The sequence below is a fragment of the Pelobates fuscus genome, chromosome 3 (assembly GCF_036172605.1).
Source record: "Pelobates fuscus isolate aPelFus1 chromosome 3, aPelFus1.pri, whole genome shotgun sequence".
Taxonomy (NCBI): Eukaryota; Metazoa; Chordata; class Amphibia; order Anura; family Pelobatidae; genus Pelobates; species Pelobates fuscus.
The window spans coordinates 171,417,379-171,435,000 of NC_086319.1; the positions used below are offsets into that span (position 1 = coordinate 171,417,379).

General features: G+C 42.1%; 1 protein-coding gene across 1 annotated transcript in view; it reads left to right on the forward strand.

The window, feature by feature from the left end:
* The window catches only part of LOC134602631 (sodium- and chloride-dependent GABA transporter 2-like), an 81,177-nt gene that overhangs the window by 35,686 nt on the left and 27,869 nt on the right, over positions 1–17,622 (forward strand). The window contains exons 3-6 of the mRNA XM_063447704.1: positions 3,778–3,912; positions 7,396–7,536; positions 15,785–15,866; positions 16,324–16,456. Of these exons, the coding sequence (XP_063303774.1) occupies positions 3,778–3,912; positions 7,396–7,536; positions 15,785–15,866; positions 16,324–16,456 (491 nt within the window). The remainder of the gene's footprint in view (positions 1–3,777; positions 3,913–7,395; positions 7,537–15,784; positions 15,867–16,323; positions 16,457–17,622) is intronic.

Below are 17,622 nucleotides of genomic sequence, written 5' to 3' on the forward strand. Positions count from 1 at the left end.
TTAAAAGTGCGCTGTAAGCACAGTGTTTGACGGTTCTATTTGACTCTCAGATATGAAGTGCAGTCACCAAATGTACTATTTAGCAGCCCAAAAATTGAAATGGGTCAAACTGCGCTGTAACCACAGTATTTGACGGTTCTATTTGACTCTCAGATATGAAGTGAACCCCAAAAATTTGAATGGGTCAAAGTGCGCTGTAAGCACAGTATTTGACGGATCTATTTGACTCTCAGATATGAAGTGCACCCCAGGACGCAAATGTACTATTTAGCATTAGCACCCCAAACATTTGAATGGGTCAAACTGCGCTGTAGCCACAGTATTTAACGGTTCTATTTGACTCTAAGATATGAAGTGCACCGCAGGACGCAAATGTACTATTTAGCATTAGCACCCAAAACAATTAGAATTTTTCAAAGTGCGCTGTAAGCACAGTGTTTGACGGTTCTATTTGACTCTCAGATATGAAGTGCACCGCAGGACGCAAATGTACTATTTAGCATTAGCACCCAAAACAATTAGAATTTTTAAAAGTGCGCTGTAAGCACAGTATTTGACGGTTCTATTTGACTCTCAGATATGAAGTGCACCGCAGGACGCAAATGTACTATTTAGCTTTAGAACCCAAAACAATTTGAATTTTTCAAAGTGCGCTGTAAGCACAGTGTTTGACGGCTCTATTTGACTCCCAGATATGAAGTGCAACGCAGGACGCAAATGTACTATTTAGCATTAGCACCCCAAACATTTGAATGGGTCAAACTGCGCTGTAGCCACAGTATTTGACGGTTCTATTTGACTCTAAGATATGAAGTGCACCGCAGGACGCAAATGTACTATTTAGCATTAGCACCCAAAACAATTCGAATTTTTCAAAGTGCGCTGTAAGCACAGTGTTTGACGGTTCTATTTGACTCTCAGATATGAAGTGCACCGCAGGACGCAAATGTACTATTTAGCATTAGCACCCAAAACAATTAGAATTTTTAAAAGTGCGCTGTAAGCACAGTATTTGACGGTTCTATTTGACTCTCAGATATGAAGTGCACCGCAGGACGCAAATGTATTATTTAGCATTAGAACCCAAAACAATTAGAATTTTTCAAAGTGCGCTGTAAGCACAGTGTTTGACGGCTCTATTTGACTCCCAGATATGAAGTGCAACGCAGGACTCAAATGTACTATTTAGCATTAGCACCCAAAACAATTTGAATTTTTAAAAGTGTGTTGTAAGCACAGTGTTTGATGGTTCTATTTGACTCTCAGATATGAAGTGCACCGCAGGCCGCAAATGTACTATTTAGCACCCAAAACAATTGGAATTTTTAAAAGTGCGCTGTAAGCACAGTGTTTGACGGTTCTATTTGACTCTCAGATATAAAGTGCAGGCTGCAAATGTACTATTTAGCACCCAAAAAAAATGTAATTGCTCAAACTGCACTGTAACCACATTATTTGATGGTTCTATTTGACTCTCAGATATGAAGTGCACACCCCAAATTTACTTTTTATCACCCCAAAAATTTGAATGGGTCAAAGTGCGCTGTAAGCACAGTATTTGACGGTTCTATTTGACTCTCAGATATGAAGTGCACCGCAGGACGCAAATGTACTATTTAGCATTAGCACCCAAAACAATTAGAATTTTTAAAAGTGCGCTGTAAGCTCAGTATTTGACGGTTCTATTTGACTCTCAGATATGAAGTGCACCGCAGGACGCAAATGTACTATTTAGCATTAGCACCCAAAACATGTAGAATTTTTCAAAGTGCGCTGTAAGCACAGTATTTGACGGTTCTATTTGACTCTCAGATATGAAGTGCACCGCAGGACGCAAATGTACTATTTAGCATTAGCACCCAAAACCAATTGAATTTTTCAAAGTGCACTGTAAGCACAGTGTTTGACGGTTCTATTTGACTCTCAGACATGAAGTGCACCGCAGAACGCAAATGTACTATTTAGCACAAAAAAAGTGTGATTTTTGTAAACCAACAATGTAACAGTAGTATTTAAGGGTGTTATTAGACTGCAAGAAATGCAGTACGCAAATGTACTATTTAGCACCCAAAAAATTGCAGTATTTAAAAATGAATAGATGTTGCCCACTGAGCTACCAGAGCAGGATTAAAGTCACGTGCCTGGCACACATGCAGTTGCAAGTGCACTGCACTCTCCGTGGCACTGGGCTCAGGGCAGGGTACAAAAATGTAGTATAGCACCCACTAAAATAATCGCTGTAGTTTGAATAATCGCTGTAGTTTGCAGATTCAACACCAGAATTCTTTCCTAAGCTGTCCCTCACAGCTGCAGCATTCTGTCCCTACACTAATAAGAGCTCATGTGAGGTGCGGCGCTACGTGACTCCAGCTTATATATAGAGGCTGGGTCACATGCTGCACTGGCCAATCACAGCCATGCCATTAGTAGGCATGGCTGCGATGGCTTCTGAGGGCAAACAAGTCAAACGCTTGTTGATTGGCTGCCCTGCAGCCTTTTAAAACGCGCCATTAAATGGGCGAACAGCGAACTCCAACCCGAACATACACTGAAATGTCCGTGTTCGGGGCCGGGGTCCAAAAAACTTAATGTTCAGTACGAACCCGAACTTTGCGGTTTGGGTTCGCTCAACTCTACTCTCAAACCATCTTATTCACAGTCGGTTGAGATAATATAAACACACACATCCTCACACATCCAGGTGGATGATTCATAACATTTCCAGTTGGCTGGAACTTCTTAATTATTGCCCTGATAGTGGAAATTTACATTTTCAGTGCTTTTGCTATTTTCTTATAGGCACTTTCCATTTTGTGAAGTTCAGCAACCTTTTGCGGCACATCACAGCTATATTCCTTGGTTTTACACATTGTGGTGAATGAATAAGGGAATTTGACCTATGTGTTACCTGATTATTTATACTCCTTTCTAACAATTTCCTGTTCCTAGTCATGCAGGTGCTAAAAGATATAAAATATCAATGGGAATCTATTTGAAATATATTTTTCTCATATGAATTCATAGAGGTGTCAATAATTGTGCCACACATACCTTTCAAAAATATTTTTTGGGGATAAACCTGTGTTGTATTTGCAATTGTTTGATATTTATGCATTTTTTTTTCAAACAAAAGATTAAAAGGTTAAACATTAAGCCAATTTTTTCACAGCCTTATCTACTCATATTTACCAAGGGTGCCACTATTAGTAGAGGGCATTGTAACATAGGATGTTGAGGTTTATTCACTAAACACTGAATAGCAATATATTGAAAAACCATATAACAAAATTTAGGCAAACCTACCTAAGCTGTGACTATACCTAAGGTGGACAGATTTTTCCTAATGTTCACTTTTTCCTGAATGTTGCTAAACGTTTGCTGGTTTTCACTTTTGTACAGTTTGTGTGTTCAGTGAAAAAAAAAATCTTTACTGAACCTTAATTTACTGAATAAATAAGTCATCTATAATATGACTTGCCTTTTGTTCCAAATAATAATAATCAATTTTGTCTGTTGTAGTTGGTGATGAACTGATTGCTCAGAATATTTTACATTAAGTTTTGCCAGAACTAATTAATATTCTTTCAGGAACGATACTCAACCCAGGTACAGAAAACATACTGTAAACAGAATTACTACCATGTAGGTTTCAGAGCTTCGAAGACTTTGTGCAACAGAATTTCAAGGACTTCTTCATGCTTATCCTGTTGACAATATATGATGTCTCCATGCATAGCTTTTTATTATCTTCACTGTGTCTTTCATATCTACACACAGGAGCCTTCTTTATTCCGTATCTTATTTTCCTCTTCACCTGTGGGATCCCAGTTTTTTTCTTGGAGACAGCACTTGGCCAGTACACCACTCAGGGTGGTGTCACAGCCTGGAGGAAAATATGCCCCCTATTTGAAGGTTGGTTGACTTATAAGTATATTGCTTCTATCTACGAATAACCCATTATACATATTTCCCCTTCTCTTCCTCTTCTCTCTGGCCCATGTCCATTCCTTACTCTCTTGAAATACCCACTATTATATTTCAAGATGCACATGTTTCATGTATAACCCACTCTATCTAAGATTACATTTTTTTTTCTAAATTTGCCTCAAATTGATATACCCCATTTCTTACAAATCCAGCTATTACCTACATACTTTGCTATCAGACCCATTTGGTACCTTCACAGTTAGAGCACACAATCTTACACTCTCCCTTCAATATGTAGAGAATGTTGTATAATTATACCATTGCCCAGTGCCCTTAATTAGTAATGATGCAAAAGATAAGTGCATAATTATGTTTTACTTTGATAGTACAAATGTTAATGCTCATCCTCCCTAGATAATCATCTATTTACTATCTAATCTTTTTATTTGTGTGTTCCCCTTTGTATTCCAACCTTTCAATCTATATGGGTTTTTTTTTTTTACATTATTTATTTTTCGTTTTTCGTTTTGTGGTATACATAGTTTTGTTTCAATACAACGTTAGCGAAGTCTGAGATTGCGACATTACTTTTCACAGTCATATCATTCGTTATTACAATAGGGTACTCATAGTGGGGGCTCAAGCAAGATGATCAACAGTTCTAGGTGAGTGCTTAAACTGTGCTATGGTGGTTGATACTGTGGTCTATCACATCTCATGTGGTAGTTTACTGAGTTACGGTCAGGGCTTCTTGGTGACCCCCTTTTTTGTCCCTCTGTTAACGGTCTTTGTTTATGATTGTGCGTCCGTGAGGACCGTCAGGTTAATTTTAGTTAGGCTTCAGAGGTGGGTGTCGCTGTATATCGATACCGGCCTGCTATACCGGTGTAATGTCGACAGTGTTCGTGCCCTTTTTGTTACGTCTGTGTTCCGTCAGGGTCTGCGGTTGGCTTATTCGTGATTCAGTGGTGATCCTGGTGTTGTCATTTGCAGGTATGGGGTAGGTTGGGTAGTGTGTAGGTCATGCTTTCTCGGTGGGCTAGGTGGTTTGTGCTACGTGTGTGTTGCCGTGAGTCAATTTGTTCCCCATACTGGTGTATTGTGGTTATGTCTCATATTTTGGTCGTTTGTGGTTTGTTGTGTCGTAAGTCCAGTATGTATATGCGTATTGTATGGTGTGTCTGTCCACCTCGACGGGTCCAGCTGTCCTAGGTCTGTCTGGGAGTCTGCCCTACATCTGTCACCTTCTTCCTATGTGTCGTCCTGCGGCCTGTTTTCTCTCAGCGTGGTGTTGTGGGTTGATGTGAGTGCCGTCGGGGAGAGCGTCTCCCTGGGTCATTTATAGTCTTGGGATTTGTGGGGTGGGGGGTGTTTGGGTCAGTTGTGTGGGGGGGAGTTATATGTGTCAGATCATTCCTACTGCTGTTCATCTGTCTGTCGGGGTGGTTGTGCCGGTGCGAGTGCGCCCCCGGGTTCCGCCGGGGTGTCACTCGCTGCACCTCGCGACGTGTATTCCATCCATGGAAACCATGTCAGGGCGCATTTTTCCGAACCTCCCTGCAGGGAGGCTGTCATCATTTCCATGCTGAAAATCGTTTCCACTCTCGCTATCCATTGTTGTAGGATGGGTGCTGCTGTGCTCTTCCATAGTAGTGGGATGAGCGATTTCGCAGCAGTGAGTAGGTGTATATATCTTCAGGGGTGTGCGTGTGGTTGAGCAGCATTGGCATCGGTTGGAAGGGGATGTCTGTTCCCATGATGTCCTTGATCGTCTGATGTATTCTTCACCAGTACGGATCGATTTGGGAGCATGTAATCTATATGTTTTACTACCTGACATTATTAATTTATAATATCTCCTGGTATTTTCTTTTTTATTTGATTGTGAGGTCTACTCGTGATCCATATACTGCATGTATCAATGATTTGTCATAGCTAAATAAATACAATTTTAATGCCAATACTGCACTGCATTCCTTAATCTTATATAAACTACGGTGCAGTCCCTGCAGCCATCAAACTCATTGTAATCCACTGTTACTGTGGCCTTTTGCACATCACATAAGACGTGTTTATCAAAGGAACACTACAGTGTTAGGAATACAAATTAGTATTCCTAATACTATAAGATCCTTCTGCCCTCTCCTCTCTCTTGCTACCTCCTGCACCCACGGCCATGTAAAGTTTAAGTGGAATCACTTATCTGATGCCAGTGCCAAAGTCCCGTGGCGATGTAAATAGTTTATAAAACTTTATTCACTTAACCGATTTCAGTGCCGATGGTGGACAATTAATGTCCATGCGCGGCGAGCTCCACACAACTGTTTGGCCTTCCCCATTTGAAAGCACGGAATCAATGATTTTCTATGGGGTTTTTCAACACACTGGATGTCCTCATGCAAAGCGTGAGGACAAAACTGCAGGAAGCACCTCTAGTCGCTGTCAGGTAGTCAACCTCTAAAGGCAATCGTAACACTGCAATGTAATCATTACACTTTATCTGAAATGGCAATGTTTTACACTGCAGGGTTAAGGGAACAAAGACACTGCACTCTTTAGCCTACTTTAATGTCTGGGTGCATATAGTGTCCCTTTTAATATGTTGTGAATTGGAAATAGGATTTTGAATACTTCACTAGAAAGCTTGTGATGGAATTTAATTGTGTTGATCTTTGTAATAAATAATATTCTACAAGATCACAACTCAGTGACATAATAGGAACAGATTTGTATTTTACAGGTATTTTATTAAAATAATAATTTCATGTAAAATATGAAAAATATAACATATTAATAAATACAATTATTTCCCATCAAAAGTAAAACCTCTAGTGTTGATAGCTGCACAAAAACAGAAAACATAAAATAAAAATGAGTTATCTGCATTTTACTGAGACATTAATAATGTTAAGTGCCACCATGTGGGCAAAAGGATTATTACTCTGTAGCAAGTTACAAAATATTGGCGACAGAAAATCTACTTGATATTTAAGATTGTATTGATTAACACAGGTTATAAATGAGTAGATAACATTAAATTATGTGTATGAAAGGTCTAGGTACACAATGTGCTGTGTATCAGCTACCAACTTGCTTGACTTTAATCTATAAATCATTATTCCCTAAAGTGATATTCCACGTGTTGGCAATTTGCTCCAAGACATATTCTTTTACTGATGCTATCAATTTTAATAATTTTGCTGAGTTTATGTTTACATAAGCACACATCTATGCCATGATTTGCCTATCTTTTGTCATAAACAGCGGTATTTACTGAAGTGTGAGCTTTGAGGAATTAAAAGTGAATTGAACATTTTAGACCAAATTGGAACAAAATCTACTTGAGCCATGTTTCTAATTGAGCCATTTTGGCCATCAATTCACATTTTAGTGAATAACTCTGAAGCACTTTTCCTTATCTTTCCTTTCTAACAGTCTGATGCATTCCTAACATTTTATGTGTTTCAGGTATTGGATACTCCTCCCAAGTTATTGTGATCCTGCTTAATTTTTATTACATTGTAGTGTTGGCTTGGGCCTTCTTCTATCTCTTCAACTCTTTCACATCAGATCTACCCTGGGCTTCCTGCAACCACACCTGGAACACAGGTAAGGTCTATTATTCTCTAGTATTCCAGTCCTTTATGAACATCGGCCTCGACTGAATCAATTGGAAATACATGAAAATTCTGCCAAGCGTAATATTTCCAAAATTTTAGAGCTGGTGTGTATAGTTAGTTGACAATGATGGGAGAGAGCAAGAGGTGGGTTAGCCTAGTGCTCTTGATCTATCATTTGCATAGAAGAATTGGCAAAGCCATACTGAAAATGCAGAAGTATAATATGCTGAGGAGCTGGACTATTGGTGCAAAGGAGTGCTCTAGCTTTTATCAAACTGCCCCAAAAATGTACCACAGAAAACGACCTGATTGCACTCATAGTCTCATAGCACTATAACCACTGTGCCAGTTCATAGACAGTGAAAACCTCAAGGAAATAAGACTGGTCCAGACAAAACTCATCAATGCATTACATACTACATAGTTTGCTTTAATCTATTGAATATCTAACATAAACTTGTGAATACTGAGACCCATGTAGAAATTGTGCTCAGGAGCACCCTCGATATTGTTACATTCTGTGCCTTTAATTGTATACAAGGAATCCATAGCACTGAGTTGGTATATAATTATTCACAGTCCGTCTGTGTCTATTCACTAGATGTGTTGGCTTAAAGGAACATCTCCATCATCATGACAAATTCAGTTTATTGAAGTTGTTATGAGGACAGGAGTGTCTGTACTATCTTACCTCGTCTTATCCCTTTGCCTTGGGTATAACCCTGAAATTGGTATCCCATTGCCCAACACCACTACCTTCTTCCAGACCAGGAAAGTTTGTCAAGCTTCCCTTTATAGAATGAGAACAACTATTGATGCTCTCAGATTAGCAATGGATACCCTTTGAGAGAAATAGTAAGTACTAAATCTTTCAAATGTGGTCAGTGAGAGGCTGAGTGTGTCAGATGATTCTCTCAGAGGCCATTCATCAAAAGTTCCTAGTTCTGCAATGTCTTGGAAGAAGGGTGTGAGAATACAGCAGTGAGGATGCAGCAGGGGACCAATTAAAAACAAAAAAAATCCAAGCTGGGAAAATGCCCTTAATCAGTAGAATTTACAATATATCTGTCATAAGATTTTAAAAAAAAAAAGTCTAATTAGATCGAGATTCAAAATTATATCTATATAATTGTGCGATGAGGATGCAGCAGGGGACCAATTTCATGGTTAAAGTGTTGGTGGTGGTGCTTGTGTTGGTGGTGGTGGGAGGGCTTTAAAAATGGCTTGTAAAATTGAGGCAAAAAAGGCCAAGCTGGAACCCACCCCCTTCCCCCCAATTCAGGAGATCCAACAATATATACTGTATATACTTGAGTATAAGCCGACCCGAATATAATCCGAGGCCCCTAATTTTACCCCCAAAAAATGGGAAAACGTATTGACTCGAGTATAAGACTAGGGTGGGAAATGCAGCAGCTACTGGTAAATTTCTAAATAAAATTCGATCCTAAAAAAATAATATGAATTGAATATTTATTTACAGTGTGTGTATATAATGAATGCAGTGTGTGTATGAATGTAGTGTGTGTATATGAGTGCAGTGTGTGTATGAATGCAGTGTGTGTGTATGAGTGCAGTGTGTGTGTATCAGTGCAGTGTGTGTATATGAGTGCAGTGTGTGTATGAATGCAGTGTGTGTGTATGAGTGCAGTGTGTGTATATGAGTGCAGTGTGTATGAGTGCAGTGTGTGTATATGAGTGGTGTGTGTGTATGAGTGCAGTGTGTGTATATAAGTGCAGTGTGTGTATGAATGCAGTGTGTGTGTATGAGTGCAGTGTGTGCATGAGTGCAGTGTGTGTATATGAGTGCAGTGTGTGTATGAGTGCAGTGTGTATATGAGTGCAGTGTATGTGTATGAATGGTATGAAGAGCTGAGATTGGAGGGCGAGGGGTGCCAAACTGGGGAGGGCCATCTCATGCCCCTGTCAGTATTTACTGGTTGGCATGCATGGGGAAGAGCGCTTATTCAAACGACACTGGGATAAACTGCTAGGTAAAATCTTTAGTGATGCCCGGTGGGACAAAGTGCTTGTATTGCATCATAAAAGCTTGCTTAGCATCAAATACCAAGAAGTAAATTATAAGTTTGTATCCTCATTTTATCATTTACCACCAGCAAACACAGGATATTTCCTGCGGTCCCATCTGAATTTTGGAGGTGTAAAGGCAGAGAGCAGACAGTGAGACTCCGCGCCGGTCCGGTCAGCTCCCCTGTCAGCTCCCAGTGTAAGTCTCGCGAGAGCCACGGGGTCATAGCGCGGCCGCGAGACTTACACTGGGACTTGCAGAGGGAGCTGACCGGACCGGCGCGGAGGAGAAGGGAGCTGACAGGAGCTGCAGGAGAGGTAAGTAAACGCTCTCTGCCAGCCCCCCTCCTACACAGCCCATTGTCTGTATTATGGCAATGCAAGTTGCCATAATACAGACAGTGACTCGAGTATAAGTCGAGTTGGGGTTTTTCAGCACAAAAAATGTGCCGAAAAACTCGACTTATACTCGAGTATATACGGTATGTCATAAGATTTAAAAAAGTCTCATTAAATAGAGATATAAAATTCGATCTATATATTGTGCTTGTGAAATGGCTAGTGCGTTTATATAAATATATTTGATTAATAACGTGTATTTTCCTATTTCCATTGCCTATTCTGTCCCATTTGAGTCATGCCATGGTGGGAAACACAGATTTTTTTCCTAATTTTAAGGAAACAACAGCCATAACATTGTGTCCCTGATTTAATAAGTTAAAACATTTTTTAATGCTTTGTGTTGATATATTTGATTTGCTAAATGTGTCTCATTTGAATAATATTGTTTTTACATAAATTTTTAACTTTACTATTTTTTTTTTTCAATTTGACAATTTTTATTTTCAAATAAAATAAAACTTGGGGTACAGAAGAGAGAAGGGGATAGGATGGGACATCATATATTACCATCATACAGATTTCCCGTTGTTACATGGTACAGTATTGCTCAATGAAATTTTATACATATTGTTCGCTTTGGACTTGCCCTCTAATATTAGGTAACATTAGGTTCTGGGACCTTCCTCGCTCCTCATCTCTGTAAGCGTACACCTACAGTCCCTAACCGAGTGAGCTCGAACTACTCTGTACCGATTTCAGTGTTTGCTTCCCATTTTTTGTTCTAAAGTTCTAAGCCCTCTGTGTCTCCCGACTAGTATCCCGGTGAGGGAGGGGGGTAGAATTGCTGGTGGGGTGAGGTGGGGGGGCGGGGGGGAGATTTGCGAGATCAGCGTGCCTGCTCTCCTACCGGTTCTGTCATCCTGTTGTTTTTGTGGTATTCTTGCCTGTACCCTTGTCCTACTATCTACCGCCCATCTATCCTCTCGTTCCCCTCTGGTCTATGTCCCTTGGGCTCCACCTTCTACTTATGGGGGCATGTACCTGTTGTATTACAAAGCCTCCTTGGGGGGTCGATCCAGTGGTTTGTGGACTATTCACTGTCCTCCTTTTCCGTGGGGGCATTTATGGCTTCCCAGCTAAGTTGTGCTTCCTTAAATCTTTGGCTGTTGCCATGGGTTTTCCTCGCTACCTTTTCGTATTGTAAGTTAGTGGAGATTTGCTTTTTTAGGGCTAGTTTTGTCGGTGCTGTTATGGTTTTCCATTCTCTAGCTATGAGCGTTAGGGCTGCTATTAGTATGTGGAAAATCAGTATTGCCCCACTTCCTTTGTACTGGCCCAAGTCCATAAATAGGAGGCTCATTTCTGGGGTAAGTGTGATGTTGGTGTCTACAACCTCTTTAATAATGCTCTACCATCTTCCAGTAGGGACGAATCACCCCGCATGTCCACCATATGTGGTACATCGTGTCTTCCATCACCCCACATGTCCAGCACTGTGCGGATGTTCACGGGTAGATTTTTGCTAGTCTGGCCGGCACCATGTACCATCTATAATAAACTTTCCTCATTAACTCTAAGTGCATTGTACACGTTGTCTTCCCCTTGTGTGCCGTTATTGCTTTTGCCCATTGGGTTTCATCAAATTGTCTCCCCATATCCGTCTGCCAGGCCTCACTGAATCTGTCCAGATGTACTGGGGTACCTACATTTAGGAGCGAGTAGCACATAGATATTATCCCTTTTCTCTACTTTTGGTTCAGACACGTTCTCTCGAACCCTGTAAGTGTGCTCTCCCCTTCCGCAGTGGGTGTTTGGGCCCCTAGCATTGATTTAACTTGTAGATATGGGAATATCAGTCTGGGGGGGCAGGTTACATTTTTCTTGGAGAATGGGGAATGGTATAAGTTTTTGTACCTCTAGGAGGTCTCTCACATGTGTACATCCTCTCTTTGTCCATTCTATGTGGTCAAACGTGTTGTTGGCTACATGTAAGCTGGTCAGTGGGGTCGCCGGTGACCATGGTAACATAGATACCAATGCATTCTGTGTTCTGTACCAGGCTTCAACATTGTTTTTGTGGTGGGTAATATGTAAGGTTGGGTTGGACGCATCATTTTAGGTACCCACACTAGTCTCCGAAGGTCCGCCCCTTGTAACCAGTGGTCTTCTATTTCTAGCCATTGAGGGGTTATGTTGTGTGTGTGTATTCCCATCATTGGGGCTAGTAGTGTCGCCTGGTAAGTTTTGATATTTGGCAATGCGAGCCCCCATGATGAGTTGGTCTATATAAGAATTTTGTCGCTACTCTCACTCTTTTTTGTGCCCATACAAATTTGGTGTGCAGTGTTTGTGTTTTATTTAGGTATGAGGATGGCAGGTCTATTTGTATTGTTCTGAACAGGTATTGTAGTTTGGGGAGGAGAGACATTTTAAATGCTGCCATCCTTCCCAGCCATGATAGGTATTTATCTTTCCATGAGCCCAAATGGTCTCCAATTCCTTTTGCAGGGACTCGTAGTTGGCCTTGAATAGACCCACTATTAGTTTAATTCCTAGGAACGTGACACTATCTATCCTCCAGTCCAGCTCAAATTTTCCTCGTACGTTATTGGATATCCCTATACCCATCGCCTGGGTTTTTGTCACGTTAAGTTTATAGTATGAACTGTCTCCATATTCCTGTATTACTTGTAATAGGTGTGGCATTGAGATTAGAGGTTGGGTCAAAGTCAGTAGCACACCGTCCGCAAATAAGTTGGTTTTGTATTCCTTTTCCCCTATGCGCACTCCATGTATGGAGTCGTGTTGTCTAATCTTAGAGGCCAGTGGCTCCAGAGCTAGGGCGTATAGCAGGGGCGTCAGAGGGCACCCCTGGCTCGTTCCCTTACAGATGCTAAAGGGGCGTGGTAGGAATCCCACATTAAGTACCTGGGATTTCGGTGGGCTGTACAGCGCCTTTACCGCTGACCTAAAGTCGCTTGGTATACCAAACTTCACCACGACCACCTCTAGGAATGTCCAGTGCAGGCGGTCAAAGGCCTTCTCTGCGTCCAGGGATACCACAATGCCTCCCTCTTTGTGTGTACTATTTTTATTAAGGCATATAGTATGGGATACAGAAGAGAAATCGGAGGAAACGTTTAAGTGATATACAGTAAAGGGTCGGTATAACATTATGCATAGTTAGAGTACATTTCCAGATTTTCAATGCCACATTTTTTTTTGTGTGTAGCGTAGTGAAACTCCAGTTTGAAAATAGTTACAAGTAATAGCAATGCCTATCCCAAGAGAGTACGAGAAGTTAACATTGGGTTATGCAAGATCCAAGCATATAGCTATTGAGTAGTAAATGAGGTCCTGTGAGTTAGAATAGTAGAATGAAGACCCATAGGCTAATCATCTTATAGGGCAAGACAGTTATACGTCAGAAAAATCAAGGCTTATGCTTTACAAATATGAGAAGGCAGTAGCTTATTATCAAATGCTTGTCTAAAAATGCTTGTTCGGTTAATAAAGATCACTTTATACGAGTATCTGGTCTAATGCTCTCTATGCTGCCACCAAGTAGGGGCTGTATATACCAGGCAGCCGGGGACTGGGTAGAGTTAAAACGATGAGGTTACATGTAAGTTAAGGACCTGTAAGTATATGTGAACACATTAGTCTAGCTAGCAACTGCGACCTGTCTACCTAGGTTATATCATATCATGCAGTATGTAGGGAGACATGAGTTGAATTAAGCTTCTGTGTAGCATCCCCTACATTACCAGTGCACTTTCTGGCTAACCAGTGCGTGGGCCGAATAGAGTCCTTGCTGTGAAGGGTAAAGGTAGAAGGTATCGTTAGTCTATAAGGCAGTCCCCCTTCAACCCATGCCGGTTCCTGGTATGCCGGGTTTCTGTGCCCGCTTGCGGGTCTGCTTGCTGTGCGTGTCTGTCGCTGGTAAGCTGTGCCTCGCTGTAAGAAAGGTGTAGGCGGGAGTGACTCCCTAGTCCTGAGTCCGTGTGCAGGTTTGCGGCCTCGTGTTTCAGGTTTGGTAGTCGCTGGAGTCTGTGCTTTAGAGGCGAGCAGAGAGGCGGGTCTGGTGTGATGCAAGTATAGGTGGGTGGTCGCCGGTATTCCGGAGCAAAGACAGGTAAAGTGATAGGCATGGTCGGTGCCTCGGTTTCTCTGGCGGTTGCTGTGGGCGGGTGGTACAACGCCATATTGCCTGCAGTGTCTCCTCTGCGCCTGAGGGCCGCTTATCTTCGGCCTGAGGCCTGTGTGGGCGCTCGCGCCCTTCGCCATTGGACCCGTCATCAAGTCCGTGGGCCCAGGGTTCCGCCGGATCCCATGTTTCCCCCTGGGTGTATGGCAGGCTGTGTGGGGGGGTGATTCCTCCCTGTGAGCGCCCGGCTCAGAAGAAGGGTGAGCAGGCCACTCGGCAGAGGTATCCACCGGTGTGGCAACTGGTGTGTAGCAGATGCCCGGTGCTTCTCCGGTTGTGTGGGTCGTTGCCTGGTATAACCCCGGGTAAGTGATGGCTGTCGGCAGACCTGCGTTCGAGGTTGCATGTTCCGTGCTCTTGGTCTCCGCCATCTTGCGCGTGGGACTCAGGCCACATGTCGGTGATGTCTCGGAGAGCTGCTTGGTCTGGCTGGTCTGGCTTGGTTTAGCTTAGCTTGGCTTGGACCGGGATCACCCCCCTGGTCCAGTGGGGGGGGAACAGGACCGGGTCCGCCGGCCGTCGTGTGTCGGGCTCCGTCGGGCGGGATAGTGTTGCGGCGGCCGTCCGCTTCACTCACCGCCAGCATAGGTTCCGCCAGTTACAGCAGGCCCCATCCTCCGAGGGACTAAAACTTCGGGAGCAAGCCTCTCCCCAGCTCAGGTAACCCGATCACTTCGAGGGTCGCAGTAAGTTGCCAGGGATTCTGCCATAAAGTCTCGATTTTTAGGTTATTTGTGACCCTGTTCGCAGGAGCCGAAATGACCTCACTTGTTTATAGTACTCTCACAGTTAGTGGTCTCGATGAGAAGAAAATAATCAAGTTACAGATAATAAAATTATGAAAAAAGGAAGATGGCTTAAGCATGGGAAGATATTTAACATTGTCACTTGGCCTTAGCTGGCTTTTAGAAAGAATAACCAAGAGGCAAACTATAAAATAGGAGACACATTTCAAATCAAATAAAACAATAAAGCATGATTTTGACAGTTTTTGGCATGGAAATGGGAAGATGCAGACTCTGAAAGTGGGAAGACAATAAAAGTAAAAGTACATGCATATAACTTGACACCGACTAGCAATTTCCCTAGCACAATCTATAGATGACATTTAGATCTGTCTAATGAGACTTTTTTATATCTCCATGACAGGTTCACGTTAAAGACGTTCACATCTACCCCATCTGGATTGGTGTGTATGAGCATACCTGAGAAATGGAAAGCACACCATTTCTTAGGTATCCTAGGTGGGTATCTTTATGTACAGAATAGGGGGCACTATTTGTAGATTTAAATGTCAACTGGGCATCTCAATCTCATCTCCATTGTTGTATTCTCTTTTCCTTTCTCTACCTAATTAGTGTCACTGTTTTTCTTGCATTCTTCTAGTCCTTTGATATTCCAAACTATATTTAACATCTGATGCCTTTTATGCACTCAACAAACCCGATACCCTATCTCTTTTCTTTTATTATGCTTTACTTTCCCTCATCCTGATACCCCTCAAGTGAAGTGGTGGATGTCCATTATTGGTCTTGACTTGGTCTAAGGTTGAACATTCCTTCTCCATCAACTGTCACCATTTTACCAGCAATCTAATAATTTATTACCTGTCTATCACATCACTCCATGCACCTCCTGATCAAACCCTATCTGTCCTCAGAGAACTGCCTGGATTTTCACAAGGATAATGCTACCCTGAATATGACAGTAAATGGCACCTCCAGCGTCATCGAATTTTGGGAGTAAGTCTCACAATGACTGCTCCAGTCCACAGGATACAGTCACCCTCATGGATTCAGCTTTCTGCCTTTATTTGTTATCATGTGCTTTTTTTCTGAGTAGTAATACCAACCTTTGATTTCTCCATCACCTCTCCATAGTGTCCAAACATTTTCTATATAGTTGAAAATGTTTCTAGTATATTTCTGTGTATCCCTGTCTTTGTAGCCCTCTCTCTCAGCACTAGCAAGCCCAACCTTAATTGACTACCATGTATTTTAGTCATAGTGAGCACTAATTATTCTGTTGCCTTGTAAACTTCTCCTCTTGCAGTTTATACTGCTTCCCATTCAGTCAGGCACACCTTGCACAGTACTGAACCCTTTCTTTCACTCCTTGTACCCCTCTGATCTCTTTCTATGCTCATGTTTCTACCACCAGCCCTATCTAAACAGTTCTACCCATTCTTTTTCCTTTTAGGAGACGTGTTCTAAAAATATCAGATGGCATTGATAATATAGGTTGTCTACAGTGGGAGCTGGCATTATGTTTGTTGCTGGCTTGGATCATCTGCTACTTTTGTATCTGGAAGGGAGTGAAGTCCACGGGGAAGGTAAGGGAACAATAGAACAAAAACTGATTTACTGCATTTATTGTGAACATCCCCTACTCAACTCTGCATCTTAAAGTAGAGCCATGAATTAGGAAACAAATATCCATTCTGCTTAATTCAGTTATGCTCAGAACTACATTTAAAGATCTGCAATATATTCTATCATGTGACAGGCTTCCAGAACAGTGGTCCCCAACCTAGTCCTTATGGACCACCAACAGTACAGGTTTTGTCAGTATCTTCATTTGAATAAAAAAGGGAAATACATAAATCTTGGATTGCTGGTAGTCCATGAGGACTGGGTTGGGGACAACAGTTCTAGACTAACTGTGTTCAGCCAGTGCATCTCTAAACCCTAGTATAACTGTATAAGTATAGTACAGTGCTTCCCAAACTGTGCGCAAGGGCGGCACACAATGTTTCCTCAGTGCTATGATTATAGCATCAGAAAACATTTCTGCTGAATTGGGCCCAAGTCGGGTGCCGCAACCCTTTAAGACTGCAACCGGCCCCTGTAGCGTCGGCATGCTGTCACTTCTTCCCAGCTTCGTGCAGGGAGATAGCACGGGATGAAGAGGAAGCAACTACAGATGCAGCATGAGGGGAGGGGAAAGGAGAGGAGAAGGAGCACAAAGACCTGCTCCACACCTCTCACTCCCAACAGCCAGCAGCAGGACAAGGACTCCAATCAAGCCACCCTCATGGACACACAAGGTAAGCTAACAGGAAGGTGGCTTCAGATATAAGAAATTATCACTTGTATGTGTTTATGCCAGATTGTGTGTGTGTGTGTGTGTGTGTGTGTGTGAGTCAGGGTGTGCATCAGTGTGTCAGGGTGTGTGTTTTTTGTCAGCGTGTGTGTCTGTCATGGTGTGTGCATGTGTCAGTGTTTGCGTGTGTCAGGATGTGTGTATAAGAGTATGTGTTTGTATATGTATATGTCGATGTATGCATGCGTTAAGGTGTGTGTATTTGTCGGTGTGTATCTATGTGTGTGTATGTGTCATTTCTAAATAAATTTGTGTGTATGTGTCAGTGTATTTATATGTATCTGAGTTTAAATGTGTATGTATATCTCTATGTATATATGTATGTATGTATGTATGTATGTGCGTGGTAGTGTATGCAGGGCCGGACTGGGTATACAAAGCAGCCCTGGAAAAAAA